Source organism: Spea bombifrons, chromosome 11 (genome assembly GCF_027358695.1).
Source record: "Spea bombifrons isolate aSpeBom1 chromosome 11, aSpeBom1.2.pri, whole genome shotgun sequence".
Taxonomy (NCBI): Eukaryota; Metazoa; Chordata; class Amphibia; order Anura; family Pelobatidae; genus Spea; species Spea bombifrons.
In genome coordinates this window covers 28,044,198-28,061,818 of record NC_071097.1, presented here as the reverse complement: position 1 = coordinate 28,061,818, position 17,621 = coordinate 28,044,198, and the positions used below count along the sequence as shown (strand labels likewise).

The 17,621-nt window shown below is 40.8% G+C and overlaps 1 protein-coding gene across 1 annotated transcript in view; it reads right to left on the bottom strand.

Moving 5' to 3' along the window:
- Window positions 1-14,873, bottom strand: part of LOC128468574 (tetratricopeptide repeat protein 31-like) — a 32,527-nt gene extending 17,654 nt beyond the window's left edge. The window contains exons 1-3 of the mRNA XM_053450326.1: window positions 14,704-14,873; window positions 645-746; window positions 236-322 (exon numbers count right to left, since the gene is read on the bottom strand). Of these exons, the coding sequence (XP_053306301.1) occupies window positions 236-322; window positions 645-719 (162 nt within the window). The 5' untranslated portion in view covers window positions 720-746; window positions 14,704-14,873. The remainder of the gene's footprint in view (window positions 1-235; window positions 323-644; window positions 747-14,703) is intronic.
- Between the last annotated feature and the right edge of the window lie 2,748 nt (window positions 14,874-17,621).

Here is a 17,621-nt window from a genome sequence, read left to right as displayed (position 1 = left end):
TAATTTGTGTGCCCACATGGAAAAAAACATTTTAGCACAATATCTATTTCGATCGGTACACTTAATCTAAAATTAGTGGATCGAATGCTCAGTACTCTAAGATGAATCAGGTTCTGTTTCAATTATAATCTTGTGTTAAGGATATTCCTACAAGAGCTGATGACCAATTAAGCTGTTCCTTCATTCTGGCGCACATTCCAAAAGTGCCAAAGTGGTAAACTGAAATCTTCCGTACCTTTTTCTTGGCTCTCCTTTTCTCAGCTTTTTGCCTGGACTGGCTGTCTTCAGACAAATCATCATCATCAGAATCAAATTCTTCCTCCTTCAGGCGTGAAAATGAATAAAAAGTTACTTTACATGACTCCCTGTGCCCATAGAGAACCCAAAGTAGTCTATATTTTGGAAGTGCTGCGGGTCATGGATTGTCAATCATTCCTAGACTACAAAGGCTCAGGTATGATGCGTTCACTTCGGATCCTGGAACAAATAACTAAAACTTCCTCTTAAAACCCTAGCAATATCAACTTTAAAATCTCTTTGAATGCAACGCAGACAAATTACCAAACGTACTTCTTACATAGGAAAAAGGTCATCAGATGACATGGCTCATAGTTACGTTCTTGCTTCTGAAGATATTGCCATACCTGAAGATTAAGGTCTTTCCTCTGCATTATCTCATTCCGACAGCCACAGATGCCTTCAGCAGTTTCAAAGTCCATTGCATTCTCTGATGTCTCGGGGTGATGCTGCAAAGGAGGTTTTCTATTAGTGATGCTTAAGAACTCACCGAAACTAAGCAGGCTACAGGCTGTGAACTCTCACAAGTTCCATTATGGATCAGGAACCTAATGAATTATAAAGCACTCATCTGAATCTCAAGCATCTGCCTGCTACGTGCGCTAAGTCGGCACGATCGTACTGCTGTGAGTATATTTGGCAGCATAAGCAAAAAAAAAAAAAAAAAAAAGTATAAAGTAAAACCGAAACAAACTCATTTGGGACTCCTCCCCCCCCCGGAATCATTTTTCAAAGATTATACTGCAAAAGTAGAGATTTACGTTATGCGGAAAGAAGACGACATCAGATCAGATTTCATTAAAACAAAATATAACTTTAATGCAGATTCTTCTAAGCGATTATTTAGAGCTTTTAATAACTTTCTTCCTATTTACAAAACTCTTTCTTATGTTAAATAGAAAGTTGGAGTCTAACCAACAACTTGATCCTCGCAATCAGCCTCTATGGAACAGTTGTGCTGCTTAATAAAGGTGCTGTTCCACCTAGATGTATTTTCCCCCAACTTTCCTAAATAACTTTATTATCTACTTTTCTTGTATATTTAAAAATAATGTACCGTTTTCTGTAGTTTCGGCAGCGCCTCTTACTTCGTTCCCTCCGCTCTGCTTTTTGACATTACAGGAGAGGCGCGTGCTTGAAGGTCTATATTAGTTCAAAGGGGACTGGGAGCGGTTGTAGGACGTCAGACTGCTATGATGTAATACATAGAGCAGGGCTTTGGAAGAATGACAGGACTCGTCTTTAGTACCTTAATAAAACTTTTAATGCACTTTATAAGTGACAGGGACCATTGAGGAGAAAGAAACATGCAAGGTTTCTTTCACTTCTTTTTACACAATGAAGTACGTATCTGGGGATTTCATACAAGGCACCCTAGGTGGGACAACATCTTTAAAAACATTTTGTTACGTATTTTAGAGGTGGGAGAAAGCGGATATGAAGAAAAGAGAGAAAAATATAAAGAGGTAGTTTTATATTTTTTTTATACAACACTATTGTGTTATAAAACACTTAAATGCAAATGCAAAACATTTTTGCCATAAAGTATTCCTTGTAAGGAATCCGAGATTGCTTTATGCTATTTCCATGCATGTTTAAATTCTCTCACTGTATTAGCCTCTACCACTTCAGCTGGGAGGCTGTTCTATTTAGCTACCACTCTCTCAGCGATGTAAAACCCCCTTCCTAAAAGTGACGGGAAACTTAAAGCTAAGATCAGTTTTTTTAACAGTCGTTGCTTAATATTCCGTACAGACAGACCAAAATTATTTACGTTAGCAAAGCAAACTGGTCTTTTGCTAGGGATGACGACTGTTCCACGCTCACAGCAGATTGCGGGTTATAGTTGGCCATTCTTGTGACAGACTGCATTAAATTGAAGACAGTATGGTGACAATTAAAGTTAATTATCTGAGCTCAAATTGCTGACTCGTGCATAAATACTTGCTCCTCTGTATCTGCGCATGTGATAAGGCATCACAGGAATATAATAACCCCCATTAAAATGATATCTGACCTTAAACTGACTTGTGACTCTGCATGCCAGTAGCGAAAGGATGAATGCAAATACCGGCCTGGGAGAATAATCCACAGAGCTTTCCAAACGCATTCCCACGGCATGAGTCACACACCATAGCTTTGTTTATTCATTCGCTTTAATGTTATAATATTAATGGCAAGTCCATCATTCTGCCAACACGCTATTATTATTATTATTATTATTAAACATTAGACACTCTTGGTTACAATGTTTGCCAAACTATAAATATTTTAAAAAGAAAAAAGGACACTCGAACGCTCCTATACACCTCCATGCATATGATAGCAGCGTGGTCCCTTTAAATTTTCATGGCGTTCCTCTTGTAAATGCATGGGGGGATTCCGCAGAGCCCCCCCCCATTTGCATCTTACTTTTCTCCCAGTTCCCAGCTCTATTTGAAATTATTTTAGTGAATATGTACCCGGGCTCTTATCTTTTGTCCTACGAATGAGCATTATATGCAGCTGGCAGAGTGTTGAATGATCTCATCTACACTTATTGGCAAACCTTTTAAACTTTTTATAGCACAGCTTTTAAAGATTTTTTCCTTACGTTATATGGATGTTCAATCTGTTTATTATATCTCAAACTGCTTGAAAGGAGCCAAAAATAATATTTCTTCAGATACGAAATATTTTCATGTATTTTCTTAACCCTTTCCCAAGGCAACTTCTGGGAAGAAAGTTCATGGGGAAACGCCAACTAATTTGGGGACAAGGTTGCCTGGAGCGTCTCCACTCAAAGACCCCGTTGGGACCCAACTGCCAGGCACCCCATTTTTGGGACTCAGTTTTGACTTGCAGCAACTTGTGTAATAGGAGCGTCCGAAGGGCCGTTTCATCTCAAAACTAAATCAGAGTAGATCCTGAAATCATTCATTAGTAACATAGTAATTTAGGTTGACACGAGTCCAAGTTTAACCAGAGTTGATGTGGAAGAAGTTTAAAAAAAAAAGAAAAATAAATTGCGCCTGGAAAAAAAACCACCAACATGACAATCATGTTTTTATAACCCATTATATCCTTAAATACTCCTCATTGCCAAAAGAAACAATATCCAGCCCATACTTAAAAGGCGTCTGTTGTATTTTCCAGCACAACCTCTGAATAGTGAATTCCACATATTTACTGTTCTTTCTGTAATGAACCCTCGTTTGTGTTTAATTATAAATAGTTCTGATTAAATATCGGAAACCTTTAATATAAATAGCAAGGAATGATATAATGCCGCTATTAGTTCAGGTCATGACAGTGGTCAGACTCTGGGAAGGGATTGCATTCAGCATGATTTACTCTGCTGAGATAACACCAGTTAAGCCATTAGTATCAGGTTCACCTGATACTTCAGCTTCATAAATGGGGTTCTGGTATCTCAAATATGTAAGAAACCCCCGTGAAAGTATTCTTTAAGCTGTAAAGCACTTAGAGCAACTAAGCTTTAAAAATAGTAGGATTCTTTTAGAGAAAAAAAGAGCTATTTTAATTAAATTTTGTAATTTTTTTAGAAAAAGAAATACATTTTAGTGAGTTTTTTTTCCTCTCAAATTTATCTCTCAGTTCTCAGCTAATCAGGAAGAGAGACACATTAACGGCATCAATGAGCGGCTCATGGAGCTCTGAACATCTGAAGCTGTCTCAAGCTATTTTCTCAGATTCCTCTATTTGTTATTTCCAAAAGGACTTTGGGGGGAAGAATATGCATATAAAAAAGTGTTTAATGTCCACTGTGTCTTTATAACCGTGCACATTTTGCTGTATAAAAATAACATTTAATTAAAAAAATATGATCTATTCTTTAAATAAAATTATTTTCTATCATTTGTTATTTCACAACATACATGAAATGCACACTCAAACTCACATTAAACCGATCAGAGTCAAAGCCGCGCAGGTTCTAGGAGATTTGCACATGCACTAGATGTCCAAATTGGGAGAGATGTGTAGAGGAAGGAACAAGAGGAGGGGAAGGGCAAGGCCAGCCCCAGAAGTGCGCATGGCCAGAGAGTGGCCACTTCTTGCCTTCCATGAAGAGCCCCCTTAAGATGCTCCGCTCCCACATGTAGTGGCCTCCTGCGATGGAGGTCTGTGCTGCAACAGCATAGATATTACAGCTAACTGGGCAGGTCGGGGGCAATCAGAGGATCCCCCCAACTGGTGCATGACCCCCTCATAAAAGCGTGACAGTGGGGAAACTACCCAGGACAGTGTCTGAAAAATCAAGCCTGCCCTGTGAAACACTGGGGAAATATGCGGATGAGATCACGTTCCAGAATGCCAGAGTTAATAGCTCTACAATAAAATCCAGCTAATTCTCTGTGTGGAAGTAGACTCAGAGACCAGCGAATACATTTCAAAGCGGCTAATGGAAAATCAGGACGCTACCAACTCCTTAAGAGATGAAAACATAGCCATTAAAAGCCTTTTCTGAAAATGGACTTTCTACCGGTTACACGCAATCAGAAATGGACAACGTGTACGTGGCTTAATGAAACCTATGATATCAGAGGAATACTGATTACTGCGGGAACACAATATTTCCCATGAGCGATACATATTCTAATATAACGCAATATCGGATATTCTGCTACAATATAACGCAATATCGCAACAAACACATTTTAAAGCAGAGATTTATGTGACCTGTGAAAGTACATCGAATCAATGCGAAACGGAGTTTAATAACACAACTTTCACATAGCGCATCACATAACGGATCTAAGACACAGCGTTACAAGTAACATCGGTATCTTATTCGTGACCGTCGGAGGAAGAAGAGAATTAACTTGGCAGAGCTGTGATCCAGACTTGTTTACTAAGAATTTGCCAATTTGCTTCAAATAAAAGGTGCAGTACCAGAAATGAGTGAGCACTAGAGCATGGCACAGTTTATTTGGCAACACGGGTACACAGCTGAGCTCCTAGGTCTCGCTTCAATATCAGATATATATATTTTTTTGTTTCTAGTTGTTCATATTTTTAGAAAGCAATTGATTTTCATTGCATGACTTGGCTTTGTGTCACAATGAACAGAAGTACAACGCGAACAAGCTTGGAATTAAAAATGGCGAGATATCAATTGTGATGGCTGTTCCCACGCATGCGATAAAATGAGTCTCGTCTTCGGGAGACAGCAATCAAAAGGCAATACTTAAAGCACACCGTGTGAATCAACAACTACTTAAAGGTATGATGAAATCAAAATGTAATTACATATACATACACACACACACACACACACACATATGGTGCAGTGTTAACCTTAAAGAAACATGTATACTTTCAGTTAAGTAAATACTCCTGTGCACAGCGCAGCTTTCCATACAAAATACCGTATTTGCTCGATTATAAGACAAGGTTTTTTCCAGAGCAAATGCTCTGAAAAATACCCCTCGTCTTCTAATCAGACCTCAAATAGAGGTCTGATTATGAGACTAAGATCCAGATCCCCCGCACCGCTGCAGGGGACCTGGATCCTCCTGTCCCCCCCCCATTTAACACCCCCCACACACACTTACCGGTGCTTCCTGCTGTGTTGCCGGGGCAGCGGGTTGACATCTACGCGATCCGCGTAGACAACGTCCGCTGCAGCCGGAAGGAGGTGTGGCTAGCAGCGGGGGTTGTCTGCGTCCGTCGCGCATACCTTCCCCGACTGTCAGAGATCAGAGTTCCCGATACCGGTGCGGGGAACTCTGATCTCTGACAGCCGGGGAAGGTATGCGCGACGGACGCAGACAACCCCCGCTGCCAACTCCACCTCCTTCCGGCTGCAGCGGAAGGAGACGTCAACCCGCTGCCCCGGCAATACAGCAGGAAGGTGTGTGTGTGTGTGTGTGTGTGTTAAATGGGGGCATAGGGCATTTCTGGAATGCCTTATACCCCTATTTGCCACTCTGGCACTTAGGGGGTTAAAAGGCATATTATGGGTCAGAGTGGCATTTAGGGAGGTATAAGGCATTTCAGGAGGCAGAGTGGCGGTAAGAGGGCATTTAATAGAGCACTCTGCCTCCTGAAATGCCTTATACCTCCCTATATGCCACTCTGCCCCATAATATGCCTTTTAACCCCCTAAATGCCAGAGTGGCATTTAGGGGTATAAGGCATTTCTGGAGGCAGAGTGCTCTATACAAAGCCTTTTAACTCCCTTAATGCCACTCTGCCTCCTGGAATGCCTTATACCTCCCTATATGGCACTCTGCTCCATAATATGAATTTTAACCCCCTAAGTGCCAGAATGGGATATAGGGGTATAAGGCATTTCTGGAGGCAGAGCGGCACATAGGGGGTCAAAAGGCATACCATGGGGCACAGTGGCATATAGAGGGTTAAAAGGCATATCATGGGCCACAGTGCCATATTGGAGTGGCAAGCCTGGGGGCAGATGTGCGTAACTGGGGGACAGGTTGGAAAATACAAGGAAATAAAAACAAAAAAAATATTTTTCTCAATCATAGCTTTTATTACAAAAAAATAGTTTACATGAATTAACATTTACTGGTAAAACTTTTTTCCTTTAGGGTCGTCTTATATTCAGGCTTTTTCTTTTTTTCCTAAGTTAATATTCAGATTTTGGGGGGTCGTCTTATGATCAGGGTCATCTTATAATCGAGCAAATACTGTAGATGGCAACAGATTTCATTGAGCTTCTGTAGTTGGAACGTTGTTTGAGTAACAGTGTGTCGTTGTCTGTTTGGAATTCTATGTGAAACAATGTAAAATTAATTTCTTTTTATCCGAGTGTATGCTCTAGGCGATGACAAATGGTTCTCTGTTCAAAGGGCTGGAAATAGTAGGATAAAAACCTTGCAGATCTGAGAAGCTCTCCTGGAATTAGCAGTTATCAGTAGGTCTCCTTGGGAGTTGAGTTCAGACCCCGCTGCACATATTATATCCACGGCAAGCTGCAGTGTCGCTGTAGAACATAGAAAGCATATTAAAGTACTTGCACGCAGGCCCGGCCATCCGGCACACCGCTCCCACTCGAGTGCTGCAGCTACAATGTGACAGGACCACCAGTCTGGCCATCATTGCACAGAAAGTTGCTGGGGGGTAAGGAAACTTGCAACGGGCACCAGAGAAGAAGTCAATCTAGGCTGTTGGACAGCTGGTCTGTATCATTTTAGTGGGTTGAACAGGGATGCTGCACTACACTACACCAACGGGTCAAGCTTCATTGATCTTGGATGTTGGGACAGAAGAAAGACCAGCTATGGCCTACAAATGTTAGTGAGGTACAAGCTACACACTCTTATGGCGCAACTTTCCATTGAATTAGCAAGTTAGAGTGGCTGGTATTGTGGGGTTTTATGAATTATAAGACAAGGGTCTTCTCAGACCATGCACTAAGCATTTCATGATACCCATCCAGTCATCATTTATCGTATAGAACCATTGGGTCCATCTATTCCCCCATTTTCCAATCTAAAGACTCCAACCTTAATCTGCCCTTGGTCTCATCATGCATCCTTAAATTCCCTCACTGTGTTAACCTCTACCATTTCTGCTAGGATTCTGTTCCACTTATTTACCACCCCTCTCAGTAATTCCTCTTTCATCATAAACAATATTTAATCGTTTTCTTGTGGATAACACATTCTGTAGCTGTATGGAAACTCAGTAACCCGTTGTAATATAAAGATTTCTGCCCGATGTACTTTGTAATATTTCAACATTTCTGTCAGAGGTACATTTTCTGTCCAAAAAAAAAAAAATCACCCATGAAATATTACAAGAGGACTTAATTTAAAAAGGACTATCCAGTAAGACTGTGAACACGAGAGGCTTTCATTGTGCGAAGCGGGCCATGTGTTACCTAACAACCAAGCGCAGATGTGGCATTGCATTGAATGTGCTTTGAGATAAGGTTTATGAATTAACTGGGCAATTGTTTGCGTTAAGTAAACCAGGTGCTTGGACTAAAGGAGGTGTTTTGCAGCGAGGTGTTTCTTGGCAATAGTTGGTTTAGTTAATCATTTTAAGTACGACAACAGAGGATAATCTGGTAGAAGAAGTGCCGAGGACAGTTTAATGCTAAATAAAATACTGCACTGACCTTGGATGCCTGGAAATACAATAAGCGTCAGACATATAGCAGGGTAAGGACCGGCATCACTGGTACATGACGACAAACTTATTTTTGCTGGGCAGTTAAATGTATACTGACAGCCCATATAACTGTGCTTAAAAAATAAGAAAAGGGGCAGCCATTCTAGTTTTGGAGTTTTTGGTATGGGGATCAGTGAAGTAAGCTATGTTTGATTTAAAAAGTGAAATTTCTGTAAAATTATGAAAGTGTGCATTTGCCTGGCAGGCTATGGTGAGATCCAGAGGCAGATCAGGACGAGAGGTGTGTGTGTGTGTGTGTGTGTGTACGCGTGGTGTGTGTGTGTTCGTGGTGTGTGAGCGTGGTGTGTGTGCGCGTGGTGTGTGTGCGCGTGGTGTGTGTGGTGTGTGTGTGTGGTGTGTGTGTGTGCGTGCTGTTGCTGGCTGGATACACGCGGCTGCACGTTGTGAAAGTTTATGTCTGTAACGTAGCGTACCCAGCTGGTGGACATTTATACATCTTTGGCAGCCGCCAGGACAGCTTATTCAACCCCAGACTGGTCCTGTGCCCGAAGAAATACCCCCATCAATAAGAATGTCATGTTCTACATGGAAAAGTAGGTTATATTATGATAATGAAACAGTCTCCCAAACAACTTCAAAAAATATAAAGTATATTTTATTTAACAAACTGGAAAGTGAAAACATGTGCAGTGTTTTTCTCAAAACACGCATAGGAGTACAAATACATTTATCAAGTGGGGCAGAAAAAGACTTATCCATGGTCATAAAGAAGCATTTCCTAGAATACCAATATGCAACTGTGGCATATTTACAGCCTGAAAGCAGAAAAGCCTGTCTTATATCGAGTCCCGACAACATTCTTTATTTAAAACTAAACATTTATCCCTGTTTTGGATCTGTGAATGTGTCTTTGTGGCGGAGCCGCTGAGCCCTGCATTTTCCATGAAAACAATCAGACGACATGACTCCTATCACTCCACATACTTATTCTTACACTTGTGTGATACGACATGTTGAAGATGTACTTTGATAGCATACCAGCACTCTGGAGCGTCGGTAACTGTGACATTACTGCTAGAATGTGACGTTAACATTTCACCCTAGTGTAGTAATACAGTAAATGATATTCACAAGTCTGAAGTAAGCAGATATTATGCATTTTGATTTTATAGATTACTGTGATTACACCGCAAACTATTCAAGATTTGCAGTAGCCTTAAAACTTAAGCAACACTTCATGCCGAGAGAATGTCTATGATGTACAAAGGGTTCAGGTATAAGCTAGATTTATGTTTATGTAAATTAACACTACAGTTAAGATCTTATTGCTGCCTAGTAATCATATAACCGTTTATGTATTTGTAAGCCCCTACCAGCCAAAAGAAAGCTCTTTAACTGTCCAGGGACTACAACTCCCATACTGCTCTAGGGCTGTGTGAACTGTTGGTTTACCACACCACAGATGTCAATACACTGACTAAGCCTAACAAAAAGTGGGGAAATAGATTTGCTATATAGTATTTCTCCTTACTTGCATACGTCCAGGTATGGTCCATAAAGAGGTAGCGGTGTCTATTTTGTGTACAGGGTATGGCGCCATTTTTTTTTCTGTCAGGCAGCGCCACTCATTGGGCTTCTTCCCAAGCAACATGGATCATGACTGAAGCCTGTTGGCATGAAGCTACCGTCAGTTCCGTATTTACCTAAGGCCTGACTCAGGCCAGCAACCCCAGCCTACCCCTCCGCAGGGATATGATGTCATAATCCAGCATAATCCGGCCCTGCGGGTCCTTAACCAGCCTTCTATGGCTATGCCAGTTGGGAGGGTATACAATATAAAATAAGATGGTATTGGTTACATAGCCATTTTAGTTATTCTAATCCAATATCAGAAAGTTATATTTTCTAACAGGAAGACGTGTCTGCTCTACGTTTTATTTCGGTATATTCCCACTTGAACACTCTAAGAGCCAGTGTAATCCGAAAGGATATTACAATCCATAAATATCCCGTTCCAAAATTTCTCAGCGGACATAAGCTAATAACAAAAAAAAAAAAGAAATCTCATTTGAAAATATTCTTTAGTTATGTTTTAGTTTTGGTTATAAAAACGTGAGGAAAAATAGAATATAAAAATTCTACAAACAGGGAGAAAAAAAAGCAAACAAAAAATGATTATATTGAAGGATTCCATGCCTTTAATAAAAAAAGGCGAAGCCTCTTGAAAGGCAGGAAACGTTAACAAAAAACCTGGAACCATTACAATGCGTTGCCGGCCGCGGTGAAAGGGTGTAGTTTGAAAAGTGAGGCTTTAGTAGGAGAAGCGAACTGGCCCAGTGTGCTATTAGCAACCATTATCAGGCTATTAGCAACCACTAAATGCATACCGATCTCCCAACTGCTATACTACCCACACCCATCATAGCTACCAGCCCAGGCTTTCAAATCACCATCACATCAAGATCACAATGTCTTTTACATACTACCTAAAACTCTGATATTCCTTCATTTATAGGAAAATGGATATCGTCCTATAGGTCCAAGAGAAGATGGAGTTCTCGGTCAACGATGACACATTCATTGGACCATCAAAGAAAAGTCGCAGTCGCTTATACTTTCAGATGCTATCCTGAGCTAAACCTGCTCAAGTACACAGTATATGTGAATGCAATTTTCATACACAGCCAAGATGCAGCTTTTTTTGTATGCATTTCCTGACAGTTTCCTGTCTTTTCACCTTAATATGTGTTAATCACCCCGCTTGCCGTTCTAGAATTGCCCTCAAATTGAATGTTTTCAGCAAACAATCACGTCTATTTCGGTAGCAGAAAGCACAAACGAGTCGTGGTGAGAATCGTTCTGGTCACAATATCCCAGCCCAAATTAAAATGAGGAATTGGAACATATAGAAGAGGTCCATAAGTCACTATAGGGAGCTGAGTAATACAGAACAGCAAATGCACCTTTTAAAGGTCAGAAATACAGAAATGATATGATATCAAGACACGATGAGGCAGTTTGTGGGACTCCAGCTCTACTTTTACTACATTTATCAAAAGATTTGCTTTGTTTAAGACCGACATTAGCTGATAACTTTGAATAGATCACAATTACACCAGAGGTTTCCTATGAAACCACCTAATAAATGGTACCCTCTTGAAAGCACATGGACCCCACACTGTGTGTCGGACCACAAGATCTGGAGTAACTGAGTGCATGTCTCCGGCACGACTAGATGAAGAAATAAGCATTTCTATTGCACATTAAAATACATTTACAGGATACATTGTAGAAAGTTATTCAATCTGTATACCAAGGGAGCAGCCGTCATAAATTTATGATCTCAAGATCAGAATGATAATTATTATACATCAATGGATCTCTCTCCTATTAAGTTGCTGCCTGTTCTTTATCGGTATACTTTGGAATGTTTGCATTTTATACTGCGTTTGGAAAACAAATGTTCTTCTAAAAGTTTTTCTGTTACAAAAAACGATACAAATAATTCACAGTAACACAAAAAGCCAAAGCCCCTTGCCCATACCTCTAACCACACAACCCTGGTGTTATATACAGTAAGTGCCCCTCTTCCCCATTTCAGACGTTACAGTTCAGGAGTGATGTAACCCAAGTAGTGGTTTTGCAAGAGAGACGCAGATCACAGACTCTCCGTAGGGCCCATGGAGGCTGGAAACATTCACCAGACTGGCCTTTTAAAAAGGGATCTCCCACCATGTTTTTTATTAGCATCGTCACATTAAAAAAAATAAGTTCAAAAAGCGTTCCAGCTCTGGAGCCGAATCTACTATGGAGCCATTAGTCAAATTTGGGATTAACATAGAAAAAGATAGTAAAGTTACATAAGCTTTAAGGGCCTCAGAGGTCTGTTCTTCAGATAGATATCTCCTGGACACCCTTCACTCTTTATTATACAATCTTATGGTAAACAATGGAATGGCTCATTACAAATCACCTAGTCACCAACACTCTGATTGATGGAGGTCAATGGAGGAACTGACTTCATTAGCATTGCCATAAAGCATCAGCTCAGTGTGGTAAACTGTGCATGAAAAGTCACCCCAAATATCACAACTGATAACAATTTCCACCTCCAGGTCTGCAGATAAAAGGAGTTTATTGGAACAAAATGAAATAAAACCAACCTTTTTGTTATTGCCAACTTGCATTACTACAAATAACACCCGCGTGTTTAATGCTCAATGAAAAAAGATTTGTTTTGCGAGGGACTTCCCCTTTAATTACACAAAGCGAAGTCGGCGTAACAAATTACAACTCAACATTTAGCAAATACACAAGAGAGAATCACGTGTCCCCAGGGGCTGGAATATGGTGTAAGCGGATACTGCACATATTGTTTATGTCTCTGTATATTACATATGCCCTTGTGAATACCATGTCATTAATTGAACTAATGGGGATTTCCAGGACATCAGGGGACTAACCAGTACTGTGTGTGAACTTCTTTAAAGTGTCACTTTTTGGACAAAACAACTTAAAAATACATATACCGAAAGCAGAAGTGAATTTTATATTTTTACGGACTCCCAGAATATGTAAGCTTAAATATTATCTTGCATTTATACGGTCCCTATATAATGGTATTAATTGGATATATAGAGAATGAGATATGGAGTGGGGGGTCCAGCACCTTAGTGCAAAGCTTGACATATTTCTGCAGCGTTCAGGAGCCAGCTTGGTATATTGAAGAGCCACAAATGGATGAGTTAATTGATCTTACTGTGACAGCAATAAAAACTAGGTGCCACTGCCAGCGGTAAGAGTCTAGGAGCCGTGGCTACCTGTTTCTACGGATTAGTCCAGCTGTGCCTGACAGCTTACAATCTAAAAGCCTGATTAGGTTACAATCACTGATCATCTGCCCAGAGAGACACAACTGCAATAAACACCCAAAGCAGGGCGATATCACAGCAAAAAATATCCACTATTTGATCCCGGAACACATGCTATAGAAGTCACTTGTTACAGGCAGTCCCAACATTGTTAAAGCCACGTCTGAAGCGTACAGGACCCACGTTACAGCATAACTGCCCCCCCATGCGCTGAGCAACACAACATTAAAGCCTCAGTTCCCATACACCGTGTACTAACACAACATAAGCTTATGCGCAGCGCCTATGAACGCTCTGCCTAAATGAATTAATGATAAACCTGTTTTTTTTAATGAGATTGCTCAATAGAAAAGATGATGTCACAACTTCTTCCATTTGTTTGCTGATCACATCATTTTGCAATGAGCCTTCAACAACGGTGGGGCCCATCAGATCAAATCACCGGACACATTCAGTAATGGCTTTCCGGCAGGCGTAGAAAGTAAAACGAACAAAGATAAATAATACTCCTATATTAAGCACACAACGCAAAAGGGTTAAAGGTGACGGTGTCGCATCAGGTGACAGGCACAATGTGCGGCTGATATGAAAACGCAAGGCGGGCAATTACATTTAAATCCGCTGTATACTAATGTGACGAATGTGTACCCCGAACATCACTCCTGGTGATTCACGGCTGCATGACGGAGCTTCGCTTAACCAAGTGAGGAGCGAGAAAAGAAAAGAAATAATGAGAGAGACGGAGCGCTTTCCAAAGAGACATCCCTTCCAGGCCCTATTGCAACAAGTGGCACTGTGTGCACAAACTGAACAGCTTCTAGGCTGTTGTAACATTAGTGGGAAGGAACGCTGATACAATGTATTCACACAAACCTAACTTGGCCTATTCTTATTTTACTAAGAGCTCAGCATATTAACCCTTTACAATATGTGCTACTACCCTGAATTCTATGCCCACGTGATGCTGTGCCCAGCCAGATCCTGGCACTCCAGGTGTGGGATTAAGTCCAAATCGCGAATTGTTACACTGTATTCATTGTGAATGTCATCACCCCATGCTATGTATACTGGTGTCATGGGCCTCTGTATGCACCCATTGTGTGCCCTGATCTCGCCACCAGTGAGCGTGTTTTCCATGCCACCACCCTTACACACCTGCCCACAGCACACAACCCCCTCTCATGTCTAAATTTAAGAGCGGTACAACCATCAGCGGTTTCTGCTGGATCACAACTCCCATCACTCTCAGCCAGGCAGGCATTATTGAGCCCGGTGCTGACGCGCAGCTTCTTTTGCTCCCAATAGTTAATTCAAGCATTTGTCTGCTCTTCGCAGTTCTTGCCCACCACAACTGAGGCTGCCGCTCTGGCCTCTTCCCACCAACTTCACACCCTTATGAAGAGACTCAACGGCCGGGGGCCTCGGCACTTACCTGCCCGACCTGCAGTCACACTGTGTTCCCCGATCTGCTGGAAGAAACAGCTCGGATACTCCGGCGGCATCACCCGCCCCAGGCGGCTCTGTCCCTCCGCACCCCCTCCTTCCGCTTACAGCCTCAGGCTCGCCACCCTTGCCAGCCTAGGTACCACCCTGCTGCTGTCACTGACCACGCCCACCACATACCAAGCTATTAGCGTAGTGACCGTCCCACTTGCGATACGCCACACCCACAGAGGAACATGGCGCCGCCCATCCCTGCACGTGGTCCGCCTCTCACTTTATTATGTGAGAAGTTTGTCCCTGTCCGCAGAGGTAAATGCTGCGATGCGGCCGGTAACGGCATCGTTATACCGGCGCTGTGGAAAACATTTAAAAAAAAACAAAAAAAAAACAAAACCTCCGTGGTGTTGTGTGTATTAAAGTATCGCATTGTTCATTTTCTTACACATGCTGTGCATTCGGGGCGCTTATTGGCTGCTTTTCACGGCAGGGTCATGCTATATACCTAATATTTATCTCTTGGCGAAATCGGACTTAACCTTTTACGTGCCATTTGTAGTTTAAGTCACCTTTTCCCTAAATTGTTGAATCTAAAGGATAGAAAAGAACTTTAATAGAAAAAATATATAAAAAGAACAATGTTCTATAAACTAAGAAACACCTTTTCCCTAAAAGTCCCTAAACGGTTGAATCTAAAGGATAGAAAAGAACTTTAATAGAAAAAATATAAAAAAGAACAATGTTCTATAAACTAAGAAACACAACATTTATAATTTTTTATTATTATTATTATTATTTTTTAAAGGTAAAGAAGCTTGGCTCAGATTCACCTGGTTCAAACATAGAGAGGTTTATTCACTAAGGTGAGAGTTGTGATTTTACCTCCCTCGCTTCACTATTAATTATAAAGGGCCATTGACAGGTTTCTCCAGCAAGAAGGGCTGAAGTGACCCTGTGTCATGTATAATTCAATAGGCGAGGGGCCTGATTTGACAATACATTATACAGGGTCAGTAAACAGCTTTCTGCAGCAGAAGTTAAAACCCAAAGGCAGCACAAACACACAGCTGCTTACCTCTCAACTCTCTTGTAAATTCCCTCGTAGTGAATAAATCCCCCCAAAAGCCCTACACTATTTCCTATATAGACTTTAAGCTTTCTCTCTTTTAGTATAAAGTGAGGAGAAAAAGTAAGTGAACCCCTAGGCTAATCACCTCAACAAAAACTAACTGGAGTCTGGAGTTAGCAAATGTAGAGTCCAATCAATGAAACGGGATCGGGGGTGTTTCAGAGTTATTGTGATATAAAACAATACTTGTTTTGAGTTTACTATTCTCGAGAAGCATCTGATGATGTGAGCTATGCTTTACAAAAAAGAAATCTCAGAAGGCCTACAATCATGAATTGTTGATTTGCATAAAGCTGTAAATGGTTACGCAGTAGTCTCAAATCATGTAAATATTTAACAGGCCACAGGTAGACAAATTGTTTCTAAAAGGAGACAGTTTAGTACTGTGGCTATTTTCCCTAGAAATGGTTGCCCAGCCAAGATGACCCCAAGAGCACAACACAGTGCGGTAAAAAGAACCCTAGAGTAACAGCTAAAGGCTTGAAGGAATGATTGGAACTGGCTAACATGTCTGTTCATGAGTCCTAAATATGTAAAACATTGAACAGGCATGGAGTCCATGACAGGACACCATGGAGGAAGACGCTGATCTCCAAAAAACATTGCTGCACATCTGAAGTTGATAGGGAACCCTATTGGGCCATCAAGCTCTCTGCATTGATAATATAATTCAATACATTCAATTTAATAAATGTATGTGTTTATTGAACACATTCTTGAATTGGTCATTTCCAAATAACATACATATTGTTTTTTTTTTTTTTTTATATGACTTAATTTAATAATAATAAAAATAATTATACTCTAATTGCAATTTTTGTTCTGCAAACTTTTTTTTTTTTACTGTAATAGCGTACATGTAAAAGCAACAGGGATATGATTAAGCAGCGTGATCTTCAAGGACACAGATGAAATTGGAAACTGGTACACCCCCCTATCTCCTGCTATCTCTATCAGCCACATTTAGAAAATGCTATCAGCTGTGTTCTGTCATATCTGTTTTATAAAAGCAGTAATTGCCGTTTACTTTACAGGCTAAATCCATACCATACTAGGATGGAAACACTGCTGTGCTAAGCAACAAATAGGGCTTAGGTTCCTGAGCTTAGGTCATGTGTATAAAACAGTCCACCCCAATACAGAACCTCAATGGATGAAGAAGAAAAAATAGTTTTACTTTTACTTATTTTTCCCAAAAACGTAGACTCACACATTGTGATAAATTACGGTAATAACCAAGAAACATTCTGAGCTCCTAAAAAAGGCAAGATGGACAGAGTGACTTGGGACCAAAAGGGACTGGCCCTCTTAAACAGGGACAGTTAGGAGCTCTGCTTTTATTCTGGTTTATGGGTTTATTTTCAGGAAAAATCACAATAGTGTTAATTGATTATTTTATTAGTTATAATCAAACAGGAACATATACAAAGTGCAGACATTCAGGCACTATGCACAAACACTTGCTAAAATTCTGTCTAGGAAATAGGAATAGTTATTACGCTTATGACATGGGTTGATGTCACAGGCGGTCCCGGTTCTACTGATGTGGGTCGCCCCGCTGATATTGTGGGACACACGTTATTGTTGGAGGGGTCTGAATGGGGAGTGCCACGACGTCGCTCACGGGACACAGAGTTTCCCCGTATAAGCATTTATTTGCTTATATGTGAAAGAACATCATACCAACGTACCTGTTTTCGGTACCACAAACCTGTGAGTACTACTACTGTATTTTTTTTATTATGCATTTAATGAATATATGCTAATTCCTTGTGAATATA